Raw genomic sequence first — 23,391 nt, forward strand, 5'->3', positions numbered from 1 at the left:
TAATTCTGTAGAAGGTTTTGCATGTGAGGAAACTTCGTGTGCTGCATGTACTGGTAGTAATTTTCTTGGAGGCAAAAAAGTTTCTTGCAGAGATGCAGAATCTGGCACTACTGGCTGATAATGCTGTGCCATCTGCATGATAGGATAAAAATATGTCCCTTAACTTGGCATTTCTTTGTTTTTAAGGGCTTGTGTTGAGGGGATGGTATTTAAGCAACCGTAGCCAGTTTTAAACCAAGTTTATATATGCACAGGCACTCTCTGCTACGATTTAAGGGCAGGGTTTATTATTCTGAACTCTCCCATTATTTATTTAAAATAATCAAGTGGATATGCCCCACACTGCCACATACAGAGAGTCTTGAATCTACCTCAAGCACATCATTTAATCAAGCACATCTTATCACATTTAGTTCAGTCGTTAGTGCAGAGGTACTATGGGTGATAAGCACAACATAAATGCCTCCAAAGACAGGTACAGACTTCCATCCTCCAGCGGGGTTTATAATTTGTGGCGGTAGAAGTACAGAGATGATACTTAAGGCAATTCCACCTCTCAGCAGTTCTAGAACTTTGTCTATAGTGAGCCTGATAAAAGTTTAGCTTCAAGATTTATTTTTTAAGCCCCCTCATAAACAAAGTGAGTTGGGCTCCAGCTAATAAAACTAAGCTAGGTAAATATCTGGCAATGTAGAAATAGCATCGGGAACTAAACTAAGAACATGTGGGTGAGTAGTAACCAAATCTAGAGGCCTTTGAGATAGGCAAACCCCTCACTCAGCTTTAGAAGTACAGTGAACAGCACAGCAACCTTCTATGTCCGGTACACGTGGTGTGTGTACATTGTAACCCTTAGGTTGTAAAGGGTAGTTGCAGTTGGTATCACTGGCATACAACAAACAAGAGATTGTGTAACTGTTTAATCAAGGTAAGACTAAAGGCCAGGTTTGTTTACATTATGACTGCAATTGAACAGATTCCAGCTAAGCAGACAACTAGAATGTGGGCACCGTAATGCTACATAAACCACTGCCAAGCTGAGCTCCTCGAGAGGAGAGGGGGAATGTTCAGAAGCATTGCACCAACAACCGCTAACTGGAGCATGGCAGGGGGACCTGGGTACTGCACTAATGAAGAAGAACTCCAGCTTTCGATGTATTTTCCCTCCCATTCATAGAATGGAACTGAACATGCCTAGTTCCCTGTAGCTGGGTTCCTAATACACAGAGGTATCTAGCCAGTTTGTCTAAGAGAACTGGGACACAATCGGTACTAGAGCATGATGGTGCAGGGCTTTCCAAAATCTGTTTATTTTACAGATTCTTGTCACCTGATGCAGGTTCTCTATCATGGCTCCAAATAAGGTTTTACTATTCTTACAGTAGTTCTATAAAGTAAGACAGTTCCACTGTCCCTGCAATGAGATTAGGTTACTACATTTTAAATGCAAACGGCTTAAACATTTATTACACAAAACACATCTCACGTTATTTGCCAAGAACTTTGCTTCAATGATGACAGGCTGCTCGTAGAACACGCCAAACACAAAGATGCTTCTGTGAAGGCACTACCCATCCCAAAGGCTGCTTCAAATGAATAGAAAGCCTGCTGTGGAATCCAATCTTGTTGCAAACCGAGGGCAATCTGTCTTTGATATTGGACATCAGTGGGAGCTGCTGTAGAAGGTGTTATGACTATACTTCAAGAGAATTTCCCAGCTTGAGGAGGGGGGCCAAGGAAGCCCCCTGCTTGCTTGGTGGCAGCCCGCGAAGGGGCCAGGCCAAGCATCTTCTGAATATTCTGTGAAAATGAAAAACAGAATGATGTGATGCTGGTGTGGTGAAAAGGAAGCCAATACACAGGTGAAATCCTGGTTCCGTTTAGACCAGTGGCAAACCTCTCATTAACTTCAACCTCCAGGGTTTTACAACTCAGTTTATCCAGTGTATAGATGTGATCAGCGGCGGCTCCAGTGCTCCAAGCATGTGCCTGGGACGGCAAGCTGCGGTGGGGTGGGGGGTGCGGCGCAGCCTGCTGGTCTATGCGAGAGCGGCAGTCAGGCAGCCTTCTGCAGCTTCCCTGCGGGAGGTCCGCCGGTCCCACGGATTCGGTGGCAATTCAGCGGTCAGTATGCCAAAGCCGTGGGACCAGCGGACCTCCTGCAGGCATGCCACTGAATGCACGGGACCGGGGACCTCCTGCAGGCATGCCACTGAATCTGCAGGACCTCCCGCAGGTGCGCTGCCGAATCTGCAAGACCGGGGACCTCCCGCTGGTGTGCCCCTGTATGTGATATATCTGTATCCATGCAAAAGAGCCCAGAAGAAATGCAACCAAGAGAGATTAACTGATTTATATGCATAATTAACTGCAATTAGAGGTGGGCCTAAGCTCCAGAGTTTGTTTCCTGATCAAGCTTCCCACAGGTGAAGTGGGGTCCAATCCAGGGCTGCAATTCAATTTCACCTTCACCTACATAAGTCATAAAGGCAATGGGCAGGTAATAGAGTTCTTGTTGCAGGCTGCAGCCTTTGCCTATTTTGTTTTCTTTAAATTAAGATGGTAACAACATTAGATATCTTTGCAATTCAACTACAATGCATACGCAGTAGCAGCTTCCTGTTCTCTGCTTACAGGCAGAAAATCTAGGAGCAGCACTTCTCTGTTTTCACACATTCCAAAAACCACTGTCAAGGGAGGCTGTAATTAAAGCCTGAGAATCTGCAACCGAGACAGGAAGGATCTCATACAAAACAATCAGAAGTGGCTCACGCACTCGGCCACCAGAGGAATTGCTGAGCTCTTGCCAAAAGTCTGAGTACAGAACTGATTTCTTTGCTAATGATGTAGATGGAAACAGTGTTTTCTCTCCTAAGACACATGGTACAGTAGACCTACCTATCAACAGGTTTCAGAGTGGTAGCCACGTTAGTCTGTATCACCAAAACAATGAGTCGTCCTTATGGCACCTTAGAGACTAACAAATTTTGTGGGCTAGAACCCACTTCATCAGATGCATGTAGTGGAAAATACAGGAGCAGGTATAAATATATGAAAAGATGTGGTTTGTCTTACCACGTGTGAGGTCAGTCTAAGGAGACAATTCAATTGACAGCAGGATACCAAGGGAGGAACAATAACTTTTAAAGGGGTAACGAGAGGGGCCCATTTCAGACAGTTGACAAGAAGGTGTGTGAGGTGGAAATTAGTATTGGGGAAATTAGGTTTAGGTTTTGTAATGACCCAGCCTCACTCAGTCTTAATTCAGGCCTGATCTGATGGTGTCCAGTTTGCAGATTAATTCCAGTTCTGCAGTTTCACATTGCAATCTGTTTTTGAAGTTTTTTTGTTGAAGAATTGCCACTTTCTACACAAAGGAATAAATGAACACAAATCTGACATCAGGAATCATAACATTCAAAAACCAGTAGGAGAACACGTCAATCTCCCTGGTCACTCAATAACAGACTGACACCATCAGCTCAGGATTAAACAAATTTGCAAATGAACTGAAGTTCAGTAGTTTCTCTTTGAAGTCTGGTCTAGAAGTTTTAAATCTGCTATTGTGTCCCCAGGGAGGTTGAAGAGTTCTCCTATAGGTTTTTGTATATTGCCATTCCTAATATCTGACTTGTGTCCATTTATCCTTTTACATAGGGATTGTCCAGTTTGGCCGATGTACATAGCAGAGAGGCATTGCTGGAACGATGGCGTATATTACATTGGTGTGATTCATCCAAGTGAATGAACCGGTGATGTCGTGGCTGATCGGGTTAGGTCCTGTGATGGTATCAAGCATCAGAGGGGTAGCCGTGTTAGTCTGGATCTGTAAAAAGTGACAAAGAGGCCTATGGCACCTTATAGACTAACAGAAGTATTGGAGCATAAGCTTTCATGGGTGAATACCCACTTTGTCAGACGCATGTGGTGGAAATTTCCAAAGGCAGGTATAAATATGCAGGCAAGAATCAGTCTAGAGATAACGAGGTTAGTTCAGTCAGGGAGGATGAGGCCCTCTTCTAGTTGCAAGGGAAGAAGCCTCCTGCTGCAAGACAAGCCCAAGAAAGAAACCAACAGAACTCCACTGGCCACTACCTATTGTCCTCAGCTAAAACCTCTCCAATGCATCATCAGTGATCTACAACCCATCCTGGACAATGATCCTTTGCTTTCACAGGCCTTGGGAGGCAGGCCAGTCCTCACCCACAGACAAACCACTAACCTTAAGCATATTCTTACCAGCAACCACACACCACACCATAGTAACTAACTCAGGAACCAATCCATGCAACAAACCTTGATGCCAACTCTGCCCACATATCTACACCAGCGACATCATCACAGGACCTAACCAGATCAGATTTGTGCCTGCATATTTATACCTGCCTCTGGAAATTTCCACTACATGCGTCTGACAAAGTGGGTATTCACCAGAGAAAGCTTATGCTCCAATACGTCTGTTAGTCTATCAGGTGCCATAGGACTCTGTCGCTTGTGTAATAAAGGTTTATTACTCAACATAAACAGGACAGGTGCACTAACAGGAGGAGGGGCAGAGGATATAACTAACATTCTGCATCACACCCAATTCAGCAGCAGACTTCCCCAGCTGAAAGGCAGCAGCTCAAGGGCTGCAGAAAGCCTCTCCCAGCAGCAGTCCTCTCTCCAAACAGGAAGGCACGAGAAACCACCGGACAGGATTTACGTGCAGGGGGAGACGGGAACAGCACAGAGGAAGTTACTCACTGCAAGTTGGATATTTCTGGAGATGCTGGCCCCAGGTCACAGACAAAAAGGTGTCAAGCCAGAGCTTCAGGAAACTCAGGGCTCAGGACTAACAGCCTAGGTGAAGCATAGCTGTGCTACCACTCCCCACCCCATAAGCAATGCCTGTTTAAATCGCTCCCCACCAGTTAGTCCTCTCCCTCCCTCAAAGCAGATTGAGACACTCACACCCTGAACTAAATCCAGGCTCTGCCTCAACTTAATGAGTTCTGGGGATTTTCTCCCACACCCATCCCCCTAAATGGACTCTGGGATCTTCCCCTGCTCTCCCACTATTTAATTCCAGTGCCCCACCTCACTGCAGCTCTTCTCTTGGGCTATTGCCCTCATGGAATGTAGAGGGATTCCTCCACCTCCCAGCTCCATGGGGGCCGGTTTAAACTACAGCTTAGAGGTAAAGACTTGAGTATGAAAAGAGCAGCTACCTCTTTTAATGCAGTGCTGGGAACACAAAGTACATCAGTTCTACAGGGAATAAAAAAAAGCGTTAAAGTAGAGAGGCTGCGGCATATGAAGCTACACAGCTGAAATACCCTTTCCAAGGCAACGGTGCTACTCCCCCGACCAGGCCATTAGCCGGGACTCTTGGTCACAAGTAAAGACCCTTCCTGGAATTTTCTGTTGAAGGCTTGTTGGACTGAACAAGCTGAACAACCCAGGTATTTATGCCTAGCCATTCACTTCGCACTACTTCTAGTCTGTTTCATCGCAGAAGGTGACAGCAGGAAATCATCAAAACTGGAATGCACTGGGATTTTTTTTATTTTAAAAACATACAAAAAAGCCACTTGGGATTTTTCAGCCACCGAATTCTCCAAGTATCCAACTGGTGCAGAGAAGACATGCAGCAGCCAGCACAATCTGAGTTTCACTCTGACTGCTCGTGGCCTTTCAGGGTGCAAAAGAAAGTCTACTGGTGTCAAAACAGAAAGGCGTAGAGCACATTGCAACAGAGACTGATGGCAGGGAGAGTTTCCCCAGGGTACTGCAAACCACAGGCTATCTGGCGTGAGATTCACTGGGGGGCAGTCACTGTAGAAACAACACAAAAGCTTCCCAATGGGTGACACAAAAACTAGACAAACCCTTCAGCACACAACAACACCTGCTATTCTAGTTCCAGGTCAGGGAAAGAGCACTGGACAAGATCTGCTGTGCTGACAGCATTTTATTAGGGGTCGGTGGACTTGATGGCTTTTGCTAATTTGTATGCCTTGTTCCTTTACACAAGATTGGACACAGATCTGATGTAATGAAGGATCTTGCTGTGGAAGGAGGGAGAGAATCTGTTTGAGCCATTAATATGTACTTATTCTGAGGTAAAGGAGCTTTCATTCTTTTATTGAACCATTTCATCAAGCCCATCCTGACCCCTCTGCTAGAAGTTGGCACAAGAGTCATTTCCTCTGCTGACCTGGTGTAAGGGTTTCTAAGTCCCTTGGCACCTCCAGAGGAAGAAGCAACAGAGATCTGCAGATCAAGGAGAAATAAGCAGCAAGCATTCAGGAAATGAACCAAAGTGAGAGGAACGATAAAAATAGAGAACCAGCTAAGTGCATCAGCATTAATCCAGCTTCCAGGGTCTATTAGCCTCCCCCCACTCCCTGGGGGAAATTCAACAAGCAGAACACACTTTCAGCAGCACTCAAGTTCCACTGGTCCTCACCAACATAGACCGACACTCCATCCAACCTAGTCATGTGCTAATAGCAGATCCACTGTCAGTTAAACAGCTGCTTCACCATTATCCCTGCTTCAGTGCACTGCAGCTGATAAAATGATGGCATCACTGTGGCAAGCTATTCCCAACCACAAAGAAACTTCCCATTTTCAGGGCCAGCAGTTCCCCCTTATAGCAGAAAGGCCTGTATATGGGTCACAGTCCACCACGGTGGCAAATTCTTAACAGTGTTCTCTAAGATGACCTTGTATTTTGTCACATCAGAGCCCCATTCTATAAATTACTCCACCCACTGGTGATTGGGAATAGACAAAACTCTGAAGGGAAAGCTATTCAGCCTTCAAAGAGAGACATGTATTAAGCAGGCAAGGGGAGGGAAGAGAATAAGGCACTTGAGAAAAAAATGCAGGTTTAACCCCCGACTTCCTTGCTGCCTCAGCAGATTTTTTGGACACAAATTGAGCCTTTTAGAGCACAAAAGCAGCTTACATTAAGGCTACATTGCATCTGGGAATAAGCATCCCAGCCTGGGTCCACAGACTTGTGCCTGGCCTAAAAATAGCATGCAGATCGTGCTTTGATGTCGTATCTCAGGGTCTCAAGCCCACTCCCGCTGGCTTCAGAGCCTGAGCCACAACATGTACACACAGCCATTTTTAGAGTGCTAGTTGTAGGGGGGTGGTCCCCTGCTTCTGCCCTGAGGGGCTTAAAACAGCCCAGGAGAGGGCTGTGGCTGGGGCAAGAAGCCTGGGTTGACCAGGGAAAGTAGGCTCAGCTGTGCCCATGCCCCAGTCAGGCCCAGCTGGCCCCTATAAGAGGCTGTGAGCCAGAAGCCCAGGGAGTTTCTTTCTGTTTGTAGAGGGAGAAGGGCCTGGCTGTAGGGAGCTAGAGACAGGGTACCTGAGTGGAGCAATTTGGGGAAAGGCAGAGGAGCTGAGGAGCTCCAGCCTGTGGCCGAGCACAAGGCCAACAGGTACTGGGGGTTGCAGAGGGCAGCCCAGGGGTAGGCAAAGGCAGCAGGTCCAAACCCAACCTTGCCAGTGATGAGTAGGCCGATACTGCAGTCTGCCCCAGGGTGTGGGGCTAGACGATGATTGGCAGTAGCCTGATACCGAAGTGAGGTGGGGATAGTGGGTGGGGGTTTCCCGGGGAGGGGAGACCCTGAGAGAAAGGGGTTACTGCCAGGGGACAGCAACCCAGCTAACAGAGCACCGGAGTCCAGGGAGGGACATGGGGGCCAAGCAGTAGTGGATCACTGGCCTGCAGAGGGTGCTCCAGGCTGGAAATCGAGCTAATTCCCGGAACTCACCAGCAGGAGGTGCCGCAGGGGTGAGTCCACTCATCTACATAGCACAAGCCCCACTACCATGAATCTGAGAATTTGGGCTAGATGGCTCACTTCCACAGGCAGTGTAGACATGCTCTCAGGGTACACTAAAGGAGGAGTGTTTTTCTTTCTGATATGACTGTATTGACAGGTTTTTAGTAAGGGCTTTTTCTTAACAATCCAGGCATCTTCTGAAGCCTGCAGTGAAGTCAGCGAATCATGCAACTTGTTCTTTGCCAATAATGATCCTGTCAACCCACAAAGTTACCTGGAGACACATAGCAGGGTGGAAACTATTTCCACTGGCTTGGTCTGAGTGTCGTGGAGCAGTCCTGCTGATTTTAGCCAGGTCTCCCTCATGGGAGGAGAGAAGACCTCCTACAAAGTTAGACTTTTCTGCACTATATTTCCTTTGACAGCTAAGCCTACGGGAACCAGAGATCAACAAGAAAGCTTCAAACAAATGTCGTCTGTCTTTGACCTACATGTGCTAAATTTGGTTATTAGGCACTTGCTATTCCTTACTGGGTGGCAGATCAATACCTACCCCATTCCTCACCCATGGGAAGCAGCTCAGCACTCACCTGCCGGATAGACATGGTGCAGAGAATATAGAGGAAGATGAAGGAGCAGTCAGTGTAATCCTCCCCCAGCAGGTTGCGATGGGACAGGCCCTGGATGTAGGAGAGGGGGATAAAAGGAAGTTTTGCCACCACCCGGCCGTCAAATCTGGAAGAGAAAAGATCACTTAATGCGAGACGTCAACCAAGTACTCAGCCTAGCGAAGGGCTTCACTCTGGGACAGTAATTGGGTCCTTGGATTGCAGAAAAACAGATTAAGTGTTTTAAATGAAACAGGCCTCCAAGAGGACAAAATCAGATGCAAGATCAAGTCAAAAGCCTAGAAAAAAGTGATCTTGCCCCACCTTCACATGCACAATTCTAGAGAGACTAATATACACACCTGCCATCCTAAAGCCCCCGCATATCACAGCGGCCTGCCATCCACTGGATGGACTGTGCAGGCCTCCCTCAGCAGATGCTGTGGAATAACAAGGGGTCCCTCCTGGAGGTCAACCTATTAATGATTATTGGTTGGATAAATTGCTGACCAAGGTTTGCGGGACAAAGACTAGGAACTTTCTAATCAACATCCTCAAGTACTGATACCCGCTACACCTCTACCCCGATATAACGCTGTCCTCGGGAGCCAAAAAAAATATTACTGCATTATAGGTGAAACTGTGTTATATCGAACTTGCTTTGATCCACTGGAGTACACAGCCCCACCCCCCGGAACACTGCTTTACCGTGTTATATCCAAATTCATGTTCTATCGGGATACAGGTGTATTTAAAATCCAAGTCACACACAGGTTTCTCCCAGAGTACTGTAACACTTGAGTCAAGAGACTGAATTACAAGCCTGTAATAGTTACTTTATGCAGACTGATGGATTTTTGTACTAGAGGTGTGTGCTCAGCTTTCAGAAGACAAACCAAAGCCCAACTCTTTTTTTTCCTCTCTCCAGATTGCTATATTTATCAGTTACCAAAAGGGATGTGGGCAACTGCCATGGAGATAATTCCTTTTCATACAATACTCCTTCTCCGCATTCACTCTTCAGAAGCAGGGGACATTGTATATTCCCCCAAGGTACCTGTGCAGCTCCAGGAGCTGGGAAGCATTCAGTACTACATTCCAGAGATGGAGACATGGTGTGAATTTGGACAGACTGAAGAGATTCAGCCTCTGAAACCAGACAGCCAACGCTACCCTTTGAAGCAGTGTGCGTATCATGCTGCATCAGTGTATGCTCAGCGTTTGATGTTATTTTCTTCTTGAGTGCTGATTTTCTACCAGGTGTTTCTGGTTTCAACAGCTCCTAAACGAGCATTCTTTCCTGTGGAGAGGCATTCACACAGAGCTATAGTTCTAACATGTGCCGACTTTGCTTACATCTCACAGGCAGTTTGGCAGTAGGGCTAGGAACGGATGTTTGTCTCCCTGTAACATCCCCGGTGTTTTAGGATTCTGTTACTCCTGCGGTGAGAACGTAGAGTAGCTCAGAGGTGGTACCCTGAGATATCTACCTTCTCTTCTGGCAGGTAACCTAGGTTCTAAGGCACACTCTTGTAGGGAATTCTGTAAGGCTTGATGCTTTGGCAGAGTTGCATGGATCAGGACTTATGGAGTAAGATGTTAATGTCCAGAGAGAACCAAGGTAACTTCTCTCACTAGATACCCCTATCTACCTGGATCCCAGTCTAGTATCACCTGCAGATCGCCCTACCCCTAGCATACGTACGTTTTGCCTGGATCCCACCAACCTACAAAAAGATTGCCCTGAATGGATAATCAGGATCCTCATGCTAGTTCCTCAACCTGGCATTCTGCTTTTAATGTTCAAGCCTGCCTTCCTGCACCTGTCCCTCCCATCTCTGTACCGTGTATTACAGCTCCCATTTTCAACAGCAAGAAAGGGGCGAGTTACCGTTCTCTCTCTCTCTCTGTGTGTTGCATGTACAAAGCCTCTCTGTAGGAATCATATGCCTAACTGTGTGGCCATGGCTTTTAGACAGTAGCTGACAGAAAGGGTACATAGCCAACCTACATTCTATTGTCCAAAGGTATACACAGCATGCTCACTCCAGATAACCTATAGTCCCTCTCCTCCAAAACTTTAGGCTTTGGGCTCTCCAGCAGTGGGGGAGAGAAGTGGGTGAATAAAGCAATACACTGACTCTTGTTCCAAGCACAAGCAATCGCCTTTTCTCCTTCCCAACGCTGAATCCAGAGCACCTCTGTAGGTGGCTAGGTAGCCATGACCTCCCAGGAAGTGGCCTGAGGAGCCCAGCTGAACAATGATTGAACACTATCCTCTTAAAACCAACATCTCTTCTTGATACCATGTCAAGAGAACAGCAATTGGTGAAGGTGTCAACCAGCTCTCTCCCCTCTCCCCAAACAGCCCTACAGATTTCAGATGAGAGCATGGCACTGACAAGTCACTGAAGCTGCCCTTCACATGCAGGTACACTAGCCAGCTCATAAGACTGGAAGCATAGTCTTGGCCACTTAGATTGCCATTATGCCAAAACTGTCAAAACTTTGTCTATGGCACTTCAAGAAAAATCTAGTCTCTTGGACTTGCTAAAAGGGTTAGTCCTGTTTAAACAGTAACTAAGCTCTCTGGACATCTGGGATGCAACATCTAGGATGTGCAGCTTCACATTCCTGCGATAGCTTTAGAAAACACAGACAGCAACATGGCATGATTTAGATTTTTTTTTTTTTTAAAGAAGATAATTTTAAAAGTCAAGACTGAGTGAGGCCCAAGTTCTAGTAGGCCCATGTGAGTACAGTATACGGGAAGCAGGCGATAGCAGACTGTACTCCAGAGACTGAGAAGATGGCCACCAAGAATGAAACTTTCAAAACCACATCAAGAGACAGAAGGCTCAAAGTTTAATCACAAGCATCAGTAGGTTCTAGGATGGAATGATACATAGTTGTGAGAACCTTCAAAAGTAGTTTTAGCAGATGGACAAACATGGAAACCTTGCACAGAGAGGTGGGGGCGGGGGGGGAGAGAAAGAATTGGGACCACGATCCAAGGCCCTCCGTAAAGCAAAGCACACAGAACACAACTGCTTCTGCCGGGTGGATGCAGAACACTGGCCTTGTAGTGCAGCTTCCAACTATGTATAGGAGGAGCATGGGGTGGTTCTAGATGGTTGACTGCTCCTCTAATTGTGCTTGTTTGCCTGCACTTCCCATGGACTTTTCCTTCCCCAGAGATAAGGGTCAGAACAACTCTCACCCAGAATGAGCTGCTTGTGAGCATAACCTGGGCCCTTCAAAAGAAGCAGATCCCTCCAGAGTGCTTCAGTGAGGGGAATGGTACAAAGTGTATATTTCTGTCTCTCTCTTTGCCCAACATACTGAACTCCCTGTGGATGAACAAGGGCTCCTGCCTCTAGTGTTCTTCAGCAGCCAGGGAAAGAGGCACATACTTAGTCCTGCAAGTGCACTGCTGGAGAATCTGGGGCAAAAGTAGACACTATGGAAGGAAGGGTGCTTTTGTTAAAGCTCTACAGCAGGGCAGCATAGACCTGTCTGCCAGCTGCTGTGAAGACAAAATGAAATGGTAGACTCCTCAGTGGGGAGGGACCCATCTTTTCATGCTAGTGAGGGACAGATCTGGTTCTGCACCTATAGCTGCATTATAACTGACCTTAGTACAACAAAGAATTGTCATTGGCAGAACATTTGTAAGTGCTGGCATTTATGCCCAGACCTGAATACAAAAGGCTAGACTTTGCTTCACTTCACCAGCAGAAAGTCTCTCTCCTGGCCCCAGACTGAAAGGTCCCTTCACATAAATTATTTGTATCACAGAGCACCCACAATATACTAGGTACTGTCTAAATATAGTGAGATTTCCTAATCTGAAGAGTGCACATCTGAGACAAGCTGCATTCAGCCGTCCCAAAGTACATCAACTATCCCCCTCACTGGCTCTTCATGCAGCCTTTAAGTATCATGTAAGCATCATGGCAGAGTTGGGACTTGAGGAGGGACTAGAAAGTGGCTTTATGGTCCAGTTCAGAGAGGGTGTTCCACACAAAGGCCTCCACAGAAGAAACCACAAGGATGGTTGTGGGATAGGTGGACAAATAAGGAGCTGAGGACGGCCTTACTGGTGATGGGGAAGGTGACAACACGAGCAGATAACCAGGGCATGGTAGATTTGTTAGAATGACCAGTGAAGTTTGAGACATCCACAAATCCGGAGGCCAACCACGGAACTACTGTCACAATTGTTGTGGACAAAAATCCTCCAGTTTTGTTTGTTTGTTTTTGGGGGTAGGGAGGAAGAAAAAGTTTTGTAGTTCCTCCGAGAAAATTCAAGCATCGCTCTACTATTGCACTCTTAAAAACAAAATATTCTGACAGTACTTTTTAGACATATAACCATATGAAAAGTAGAGCTTATATAAATACCCTAGTCAATTCCAAAATCTTTTTCTCTTCAAGAATCTCAGCTTCTGGGGAGGGAAAAAAAAACAAAACCACACACCCCCAAAAAACAAAAAATAGCCAGTACTGCTTTAGAAAGCAGTGAAGCAGCTGATGCAGATGTGACAGAAAGGTCTGAAGACTGTGGAAGTCTGCCTGATCTCTGCAAAGCTATTCTGAATTAGCCACACTTTCATCCTGGTCATATTCCAGAACAGCAAGCATGCTCAGTTGTGGCTAAAGTGCAGACTAGAGAATCCCGGCAATGCTCCATGCTGAGCTGAGCAGAAGCAATGAGTGCTGTGACCTGCAGATTCACAGGCTGCACCTCCTTACTGAAGATGAGGAGGGCTGCAGTTTGATCCATTTTATACAAATTAGGTGCAGTTCTCAGTGGGACCCTATGAACATCAGTAGAATGAGTCCAAGTAGCAAAGGAGAGATGGGATGGGATACGTTCACTTTGAAGCCGGGGGGAGGGGCGGGAGGAGGGAGGGAAGAAGAGAGTTGATACTTACATGGAGTTAAACATTCCCATGAGGGCGGTAAAGCAAAAGCCAATCGCAAACATGGACTTCATTCGAACCTGCAACCAGAGAGGTCAGAGTCATTCACTATTGACAGCTAATGCAGAGAGAAACAAACAGATTAAAAATAAAGGTAAGTCTCACAGTTAGGGCTTCGGGGCTTTAATGCTGAATAACGGGTTTTGTGCAGCATCACCAGGATCAGAAGAGAAGGCAATTTTTCAACTCGCTCTCTCAGCTTGTAGGAGAGGAGACCAGGCAGAAAACTCTTAGAAGGGTTGAATAGCTACGAGTACTAGAACAGCCATGAAAGGGATCATAAGGGCAAAGAGCCTATGGAGGAAAGGGAGCGCTCAGGGCTGTCCTGTTAACCAAGAGGTTGACCATGCATAAAGAAACAGGAGTCCACAGGAACTGTGAGGAGGGAAGGGAAATAACAAAAGCAGTGGGCTCACTAGGACGATGGGGTGGGTAAGTGGAAAGTCAGGAAAACTGCTTTTATTTTGGAAGCACTAGAGAGCTTGTGGGGGTGGAGGGGAATGAGAATTAATGAAGCTATGTATGGAGTGAAGGGGGGACTAGTGTAGAACTCTGAGCCACACTGTAGCTTGCAGATGTCAGAAGTGCAGCCCATGGAGATATGTGAATCTGAGCACCTACCATCTGTGCTTTAAGAGTACAGAAATTAAGGGTGATCCTTCACCTCTTGGAGAGTTCAAGATCCAGCCCTTCACTAGTTTGGGCATTGCCTCTAATTTACAACATTCTTACCATCGACAGGTCCCTGTTGTTGTTCTTCAGCTTCTCCTCTTGCCTCTCTGTAAAACAGGAAAGAGAAGAGACGTTATACCAACCCAGACACCAGAATCATTTCACTTTCAAGAAGTCTAAACCTTCCTTGCTATGCAAGCCAGGAATAATTCCAAGACAGACTCCAGCTCTGTATGCCAGACCTTACAGTGTGAAAACTGCACACAGCCAACTGTCCTTGAGTCAGAACAACATGCAGCAGAACAAGTATATGAGGTTTGTCAACATTTAAAGGCAATGCACAACAACTCAGACAATGGGCATGACGACATACGGACATGTCAACTAGAAAATCAAATAGTGCTTATAAAAATCAGGTAGTGCCAGCATATTTTATTCTGAAGTAGTGTTGTTCTAAGAATATTATTTGCACATCAAATCTTATTACTGTAAGGAAATGATTTTCAAACCCAGTATTGGGTCACAGAACGTAAGGCATTGGGTCACGGCAGCTCTGGTCAGCACCACCAACCGGGCCATTAGAAGTCCCACCAGCAGTGCTGCCCGGCTAAGGCAGGCTAGTCCCTACCTGTTCTGACACCACGCTGTGGGCCGGAAGCACACAGCAGCAAGTTCAGCTCCTAGGCAGGGGAGGCCACAGGGCTCCACGCACTGACCCCTCCCTCCCGAACACCGGCTCCGCACTCTCATTGGCTGGGAAGCGGCCAATGGGAGCTGGGGGAGGGTGGTGCCTGTGGGTGAGAGCCACGCAGAGATGCTTGTGCCTCCACATAGGAGCCAGACCTGCTGCTGGCCACTTCTGGGGCACAGTGCGGTCTGTGGTACCAGGACAGGCAGGAGGCCTGCCTTAGTACCCCCGCTGCACCACTGTCCAGGAGCCGCCTGAGGTAAGCCCCCGCCCCCCGCCCCCCCCCCCCCCCCCCGCCAACCCGGAGTCCCTTCCTGCACACCAACCCCCTTTTCCGCAGCCCCACCCCAGAGCCTGCTCCCCAGCCCAGAGCCCTGACTCCCTCCAGCATCCTGCCCTGAGCCCCATCCCCAAACCTGGAGCCCCTTCCTGCACCCCTAGTCCCTCATCCCAAGCCCCACCCGAGCCTGCACCCCCAGCCCAGAGCCCTGACCCCCTTCTGCACCCCAACCTCCTGTCCCAGCCCTGAGATTCCCCCCAAACCGAGCCCCCTCCTGTACCCTAAACCCCTCATCCCTGGCCCCACCTCAGAGCCTACACTCCAGCCCAGAACACTGACTCCCTCCCACAGCCCAACCCCTGAGCCACCCCAAACCTGGAGCCCCCTCCTGCACTCCAAACCCCTCATTCCCAGCCCCACCCTGCAGCCCTCACCTCTGCACCCCAACACTCTGCCCCAGCCCTGATCCCCTCCCATACCCCAAACCTCTCATCCCCAGCTCCATTGGGTCGCAGGGCATCAACATTTTCAACTGGGTCACCAGAAAAAAAGTTTGAAAACCACTGCTGTACAGAAATGCACTATATATGTTAACTCATACTTCATTGCAGAGGTGTCTGTAGGGATTCCAAGGTCAGATCACCAAAGCTGCATTTAAATGTAGGATAAAAATCCTACTGTTTCACACTTCAAAAGCCTAAGGAACCATTCATACAAAGACTGAATTTTCTATGCAATATTTAAGTAAAATATGTACTACTAGCTTTCTCCACAGAATACTTTAGGATACTCCTTTTGGAAACATTGTGCTGCATTGCCCTTGCCATTTCAGTCACCACAAACTCTAAGTTTCACACGATCCTGATAACATCTCATGCAAAAGCAGTAAAGAGTCCTGTGGCACCTTATAGACTAACAGACGTTTTGGAGCATAAGCTTTCGTGGGGGAGTACCCACTTCGTCAGATGCACGAAAGCTCATGCTCCAAAAAGTCTGTTCGTCTATAAGGCGCCACAGGACTCTTTGCTGCTTTTACAGATCCAAACTAACACGGCTACCGCTCTGATACATCTCACGCAAAGGCCACTTAAATTTTTTTTAAAAAGTTATTTTTATTTCCCTTATTCAGGAGGGCTGTTTTGTGCTATGTCAAGATCAGCCAATGGAACTGTCATGTTCCATCTGCTCTTTCCACTGCCCCATCTCGCCAGTCCTGATCCTCTCAGCAGATAAAGATCCAGAGGCAGCCTAAAAAAGCCACAGATATGGCATTGAGTAGGAATGTGGAAAACCAAGAGATACTGGAGTGGGAATGTGAGTGAGGCCTGGGGGAAGCAGTCTGTGGCAGTGCAAGGTGTCTGGGAGTCCAGCATCTCTATATTGGGGTATCAACACAACAGGTGGGCCCTAAAGCACAGTTGCTGTGAGACAGTAGCACCAGGAGAGTCCTTCAAACACCAAAGTTAAAAGCAGCTGAATATAGAAGGTTACAATGGGAAGTGTTAGGTGAAGCAATAGTAACTCTTTTACCCCCTGCCCCGTTTCCAGTTTCTCGTAACTAGGCTTAACAATAATCAAATTTTTAAAAATAATTTTGACAAACAATATTGATGTTTATTTTTAAGCTCTTTAGATTTAACCATTTAAATGTTCAGTTGTGGTAAATTATTGGGGGGGGGTGTCAGACAATTATGACTGGACACAGATTCAAAAAGTTAATTCTTTATAACCATTAAAACAGTCAACATCACATGTGAAAATATACAAAATAAATATCCTTGAATCCACATGATCTCTCTTTTTACTACTCATTCACAAGTCCATTTGTAAGAAGCCGAATTCAAAAGTCTAAATCGGTGGATTTTGACTCTAATAAAGGTCTCAAGCAGCATTTTTCTTACTTTGCCTATCTAAACTTCAATCATAGATGGAAATATTTTTTCATGTTCGTGTGTACAATGAAACTGACGTTTACAAACATTTACCAATAAATATCTAATCCTTCCAAGCCCACTTATAACTTTATCAAACAAACTATTTAGGCTAGAATTTCCCAGGCTTGCTTTATGACTCTGGTTTCGGAAATTTTCAGCTGTATTTGAGAACAATTATTTTCCTTATATTAAAACTGTGGACTGTTTCTTTGAACAGCTCTAGCACTTTTGTTGTTTGGAGCAGGAATTTACAATTTCATGGGGGGGTCAAGAGCTCAGAAAGGTATTTCTTGCTGTTCTCATGAACATCAACCCAGCTTTGGCTGAATTAGAAGCCCTGGGGAGGGGGGTAAACTGCAATTTGCACATGCTCAACAGAACCTGTTCACCACTTGCTCCTTAATTTTCAGAATGTTTCAAGGGCAACATGCATGGTCCGAAGCCTCAATGAGCTGCCTGCACTGCACTAGCCTGCCTGCCATCCCCTTCATCAATATACCCTATAACTTTGGATGAAGTTGCACTGGGCTGGGAACCAGGAAACCTTGAGATGAAATCTCACCTCTTCCACTGATAGGTTTTAATACTTCTGTTTTCAGAAATGGCCAGTGATTATGTGTTTCTCATTTTCTAGATGCCCAGATTGAGACCCTCAGGGTTTGATTTTTCATGAGTGCTAGGCACTCGAGTCCAAATGAAGACAATGGGAGTAAGATGCTGTTATGACACCCATACACCCTTCACTCCATCCTACAGTCATGCTATGAGGAAAAAAATGAAAAATCTAACCTCTAAAAAGATAGGTTTCATCCAATCTAGGACCACAAACGCTAACATGTATTCCGATTGTTCCACAGTTATTGCATGGCGATAATGCATTGCAACAATGAGCTCTCAGGGACAGCATCTGGGAACAGTTAAGGCTAAAAGACTACTTGGTCTGGGTCCACGTGAGCAGTCTCGCTTATAAGGCAGCATGCATTGGAATCCCAGTGCCCAAAGTCAGTTTAGAAGGGAAGACGCTAGGTCCCTTGAAATAGGCTCCAAGAGTGCACAGGAAAGAAGAGAAAGTCACATTCTAGCCATCCCATCAAGAACCAAGTCTCCTCTCATTCCCAAATAAAGTGTTAAAGTTTTAAAGGCGGGGGTGGGCAGAAGGAAAGGGAAAGTCACCCCCAGCAGCTTCTTCTCACAACCCCCCACTCACTTTTGGAGCATCACACCTCCCCCATCCCCAAATCTTACCTATTTTCTTTTTTTGCTGTCGTCCTGCTGATTCAGTTATTGTTTCCTTCTTCTTTTCCACTGCAAAGGGCAAAGCCAATATAGAATCACTTTCACACAAACAATGAAGAGTTATGCTACTAATCCCTTCTCTTTTCCTCTCCCTTACACCCAAAACCCTCATGCAGACAGGAGGAGGAAGGAAACAAGATACAGATATATATCTATGATATATGTTCAATGTCTTATAACCTGCCAGAGCTGGACTGGTACAAATGTTTACAAGACCAGGAATATTTTCCAGGCCCTGATCCCAGTTGAGGAAAAGAACAATTTCAATTCCTGTCAAAAGTCAGACTTTTAAAGCCTGGCAAAGGAGCCCATTGCACTGTGAACCAAGGAGCTTGAGTATCATTTTGGTTTAAACAGCCCTTGCTGATTTGTCATTATGAATTCTAGACAGTACTTTCAATTCAACAAGTGTGATGAAACAAGCTTTATGGGAAACACTGATCCTAGCTATCTGCAGTGTGAAACAAAACACAGAAAGGCCTGTGTTCTGTTATATCCCTTCTTCACAGGCAGGCATTCTCAGTGGAAGTGCTGCGCCAACAGTCTGGCACAACCAGCTCCATTCTTGCTGGTCATCCAGTTACGGCTGAAATATTTCCAATATTTTAACATTAAAAATTAAGTAGCTAGTCTAAACTTAGTTATCAAGGCTACCAGAAAACCAAGTGATGACCAATCCAGACAGTAGACACTCTACAGATTGCTCCAAGCAAAGCCAGATAGTCACAAGCCAGAGTGCTGATCGGTTGATACTGTGATCCAGCAATTATACTTTTCACTCTGCAAATGGAATCACCTCCAGCAGCAGAGAAATTTGATTGACATTCCCAGAGAGTGAAAGCCTAGTTTTAGTTTCAGGTTTATATAGCCAATATCACAATACGAAAATCGGATGATAAATGTTAAAGTAGTTATGATAAGTGATATTGATTGCCTTTTTCCAACAGCACTTCTGTATATCTACTTTAACAACAAACCCATTTTCACTCCTGTTGTCCCATAGCGTCAGTGCTGAAGACTTCTGTCTCACATATTAGTATATCAGCTCAGTTTTAATGGCAGAACTTTTAATCCTGGTGATGACCAAGACAGAAAGACTACTGCTAAATTTCCAGATGACAGGAGAATTTGTGGTGCTAACCAATAAAATTCTAATGACTCATAAGCCAACCCTGCACAATTGTCAAAAAACCAACTGCCCAGGCACAAACCTACTCATCTACTTTTACCACATGCTGCTGCTGAAAAGGTTATTGGTGAAATTTACTTATCCATAAACTATCACACACCTCAAGCAGGCCAGTAGGATTATTCAAGGGTGACACAAACTGAGCAAGTTTGCTCAGAAAGGTCACTAGGGGTAAATAAAGTGGCACAACATCATTTTTATTCTCACTATAACCATGCTTCAGTCTTGCAACTTCTTCCATTGCCAGATAATCAGACATCTATCCTGAAACGTTCAGGCTTGCTGAGTTTTGAGACATGGCTGTGCCATATACCACAAGTATGTTTTGTTGAGAGATTAAATTATAAACACTCCCCCAATCTAACAGCCCTAGTTTATTCATTTCAAGACCCATTTGTTTTCTGTAGCTGTGACAGAATGGCAAGGTTCTGGCAGAGGAGCCTAGTGATCTTATCCGTGGTTTTTTTTTCACTGTTTTATTGGTTGTTGCTGTGGGTACAATGACAAATGGTTGAAAGGTGTGGCAAGAGTGGTCTATTTTACAGTTGTATATTTAAGAATTGTCAAAGAACAGATAAGTGCTCCTTTTAAAATAGATATGTGGATAAATTATGATGAATAAATGCTAATCAAATATGAAATTGTTATTCTCAGCTCTGCCACTCAAGCTTGAACTCACAAGCATTAATATTAGCAATTATTACTGGTGTACGCACCTCATATCTGGTTCTTTGTGGAAACACTAACCAGAGATAGGAGAATTACAGCAGGGGTGGCCAACCTGAGCCTGAGAAGGAGCCAGAATTTACCAACGTACATTGCCAAAGAGCCATAGTAATATGCCAGCAGCCCCACCAACCCATCAGCTCCACACACCCCTCCCCCACCCACCGGCAGCCCTGCTAATCTGCGCCTCCCCTTCCCTCCCTGCACCTCCTGATCAACTGTTTCATGTTGTGCAGGAGGCTCTGGGCTGGGGAGGGGGAGGAGTGAGGACATAGCAGTCTCAGGGGAGGCGGGTGGGAAACGGTGGATTGGAGGCAGAGCCTGTGGCAGAGCCAGGGGTTGAGCAGTGAGCACCCCCCCGGCATATTGGAAAGTTGGCACCTGTAGCTCCAGCCCCAGCATCGATGCCTATACATGCCTATACATGGTGAGGCCACATCTGGAGTACTGCGTCCAGTTTTGGGCCCCCCCGCCACTACAGAAAGAATGTGGACAAACTGGAGAGAGTCCAGCAGAGAGGCTTGGGCACATGATTTACGAGGAGGAGGGAACTGGGCTTGTTTAGTCTGCAGAAGAGAAGAGTGAGGGGGGATTTGATAACAGCTTTCAACTACCTAAAGGGGAGTTCCAAAGAGGATGGAGTTCAGCTATTCTCAGTGGTGGCAGATGACAGAACAAGGAGCAATGGGCTCAAGTTGCAGTGGAGGAGGTCTAGGTTGGATATTAGGAAACACTGTTTCACTAGGAGGGTGGTGAAGCACTGGAATGGGTTACCTAGGGAGGTGGTGGTATCTCAATCCTTAGAGGTTTTTAAGGCCCAGCTTGACTAAGCCCTGGCTGGGATGATTTAGTTGGTGTTGGTCCTGCTTTGAGCAGGGGGTTGGACTACATGACCTCCTGAGGTCTCTTCCAATCCTAATCTTCTATGATTATGATTCCAACTGGTCTTCTCCTCAAGGCTCAGGAGAGAGGGAGACAGAAGCCAAGCCAAACTTCTGTCGAGCTGTAAAAACAGCAAAGAATCCTGTGGCACCTTATAGACTAACAGACGTATTGGAGCATGAGCTTTCGTGGGTGAATACCCACTTCGTCAGATCCATGCATCTGACGAAGTGGGTATTCACCCACGAAAGCTCATGCTCCAATACGTCTGTTAGTCTATAAGGTGCCACAGGATTCTTTGCTGTTTTTACAGATCCAGACTAACACGGCTACCCCTCTGATTCTGTCGAGCTGTCACTTGCTTCAACCCCTTACTTCAATTATTTCTATTGATGCTTTTGTGCTCCATTTTTACCTTGTACCATAGATCTTCCAACTCTTCCTCCACCTCTCTATCTTCTTCCTTCTATCTCCATCCCTCATTTCCTTTTCTCTTTTTACTGCATTGTACTCCCTCCAGCCTTCTCCAAGTCCTTTCAGGATCATTTTATATAGTGAGGTTGTACTTAAACTGATGCAATCAGTTTCAAAAACAGTTTAAACTCATGCAACTTCTGTATGTGTATGTATAAGGTCTTCTTTCTTCCATCACTTTTTTTCCCTCCCATTACAAAAATCATACTCCCTCATTCTCCTCTGGCACTGTTAATCTCACTCATTTATCGCTCCCTAGTCACTCATACCGTTCAGCCAACCACAATTTTTCTTCTTTTCAGTAACGCCTCCTGTTCTTTCCTCTTTCCTCCCCAGATCTGGGGTCCCTCTCAAAGAGCAAAGGCAGGATCCCTGAGCTCACCTCAGCGCAGCTGGTGGAATCTATACATACATAACCACTGGCTAACCATACTAAGGAAAGAGAGGTTTACACCCATCTCTGTTCCTCCTGTTCTTCAATGGAAGTTAGGTAGGGGGTGGAATTAACATCAGGACAGGTCTCAGTACTAACCCTTCTCCTTCCAGTGAAGGACAATAAAAAGGATAAAGTTACTCCCTCAGACCACAATGGCAGTAGTCATGTTTATAGCTCCCAAGTATTCTGTGGTGAGGTAGGTACTCTCAGGAGCAAATGAAGGCACCTCTTGTCAAGAGCAGACCCTACTCTGAAAAATCCTGGAGCAGAAAACAATGAGAAGACAAGAACAGCCATATTACGTACGGTGTTTGAAAGGCAACACTTACATTTTTTGCTTTGTTTTTCCACTTCAGCTTTCAGTCTCTTGTATTTCTCTGTTCTGTAAACCAGCACCCATGTTATACCTGAAACAAAGCATCAGGTAAAATAAGGAGACAATGACTTTCTGTACAGCTCTATTACAACTACCCCACGGCTGCTGCAATATTTAGATTTAGGTTCATTAACAAGGAGAAAGAAACCAGAAAACAGCAACATACAGTAAGCATAGGGCTGTCTTTGTCAAGGAAGCATTAGATGCACTGAATGGCACAGACACCTCTGTGAGAAGCAGACCTCATATCTCCCAGCACTTTCATTGCTGAAAGTTATTTACCTCAGAAATCTATAGAAATAGATACACATACAGCTAAGGCTCTACAGTCATTTTCACTCTGTCCAGCCACATCTGGGGACAGTCCCCATCACCAGAGCCCTTGAAAAGCTGCAATGCATTTCTCCTCACAACCTCCCGCGAAGGGCTATTGCCCCCATTGCACAGATAAGGCGAACTGAGGCACAGAGACACCCACGGTCGCTGTGGCAGAGCCAGGACTGGCTCTTGGCCTCAGGGCTATCGCACTCGGGGACCCAGGCCGGAGCCCGACTGTGGGCTCTTTGGGTGACCAGAGAGGAGCCCCACTCGCAGCCTGCCTGCTCCTGAACAGGGAAGGGGCTGGCTCGGAGGCTGCTCACCAGGTGACGCCTGACAGGCGCCCTCTCCCTACTGGAACACGCCGGAGGCCTAGGAGACCGCCCGGCAGCCCGGCCACCCCAGCGCGGGCCGCGACCCCACTTACCCTCAGCGAGCAGCGCCGTGCACACCGAGATGAAGACGATGAGGACAGTGTCAGCGAACATAGTACTCATGGTGCCCCCAAACCCGGAAGACGCACACGCACGACTAGACCGGAAGCTACAAAGGGTCCCACAAGCAGCCTATCAACTGGCTCCAGTCTCCGGAAGTGATGTTGCTCAGAGTTCCGGCAACAAGGAGCAGCGCCAAGTGGAAATCCCGCCTACAGGTGAGGGGCGGGAAGAGCTACTAGTTGGGCGAGCAGCCTGCCAATAGTGACGTTACACTCATCTCGCGCCGGCGCCCCGCCGCCCGCT

At 46.4% G+C, this 23,391-nt stretch overlaps 1 protein-coding gene across 4 annotated transcripts; it reads right to left on the reverse strand.

Moving 5' to 3' along the window:
- Nucleotides 1-905: 905 nt before the first annotated feature.
- TMCO1 (transmembrane and coiled-coil domains 1) lies at nt 906-23,236 on the reverse strand. 4 transcript variants are annotated; one of them, XM_050963401.1, is made up of 7 exons: nt 23,079-23,222; nt 22,287-22,364; nt 18,200-18,259; nt 14,113-14,159; nt 13,333-13,400; nt 8,378-8,540; nt 906-1,800 (listed from the first exon to the last, which is right to left on the reverse strand). In XM_050963401.1, exons 1-7 carry the CDS (start codon nt 23,146-23,148, stop codon nt 1,702-1,704), a joined length of 585 nt encoding a protein of 194 aa, XP_050819358.1. In that variant the 5' UTR covers nt 23,149-23,222; the 3' UTR covers nt 906-1,701. The 4 variants fall into 4 exon arrangements, with proteins under 4 accessions (XP_050819358.1, XP_050819359.1, XP_050819355.1 ...); XM_050963402.1 differs by having other exon boundaries at nt 8,378-8,522; nt 23,079-23,216; XM_050963398.1 differs by lacking the exon at nt 906-1,800 and adding an exon at nt 1,812-6,255 and having other exon boundaries at nt 23,079-23,236.
- Between the last annotated feature and the right edge of the window lie 155 nt (nt 23,237-23,391).

The sequence above is a fragment of the Gopherus flavomarginatus genome, chromosome 7 (assembly GCF_025201925.1).
Source record: "Gopherus flavomarginatus isolate rGopFla2 chromosome 7, rGopFla2.mat.asm, whole genome shotgun sequence".
NCBI classification, from domain to species: domain Eukaryota; kingdom Metazoa; phylum Chordata; order Testudines; family Testudinidae; genus Gopherus; species Gopherus flavomarginatus.

Coding starts and splice junctions, on each gene's coding strand:
- TMCO1 (XM_050963398.1), bottom strand. CDS start 23,148: ATGAGTACTATGTTCGCTGACACTGTCCTCATCGTCTTCATCTCGGTG. Junction 18,260..22,286: donor GGAAAAACAAAGCAAAAAAT/GTAAGTGTTGCC, acceptor TGCCCTTTGCAG/TGGAAAAGAAGAAGGAAACA. Junction 6,256..8,377: donor GCACCATGTCTATCCGGCAG/GTGAGTGCTGAG, acceptor CTTGATCTGCAG/ATCTCTGTTGCTTCTTCCTC.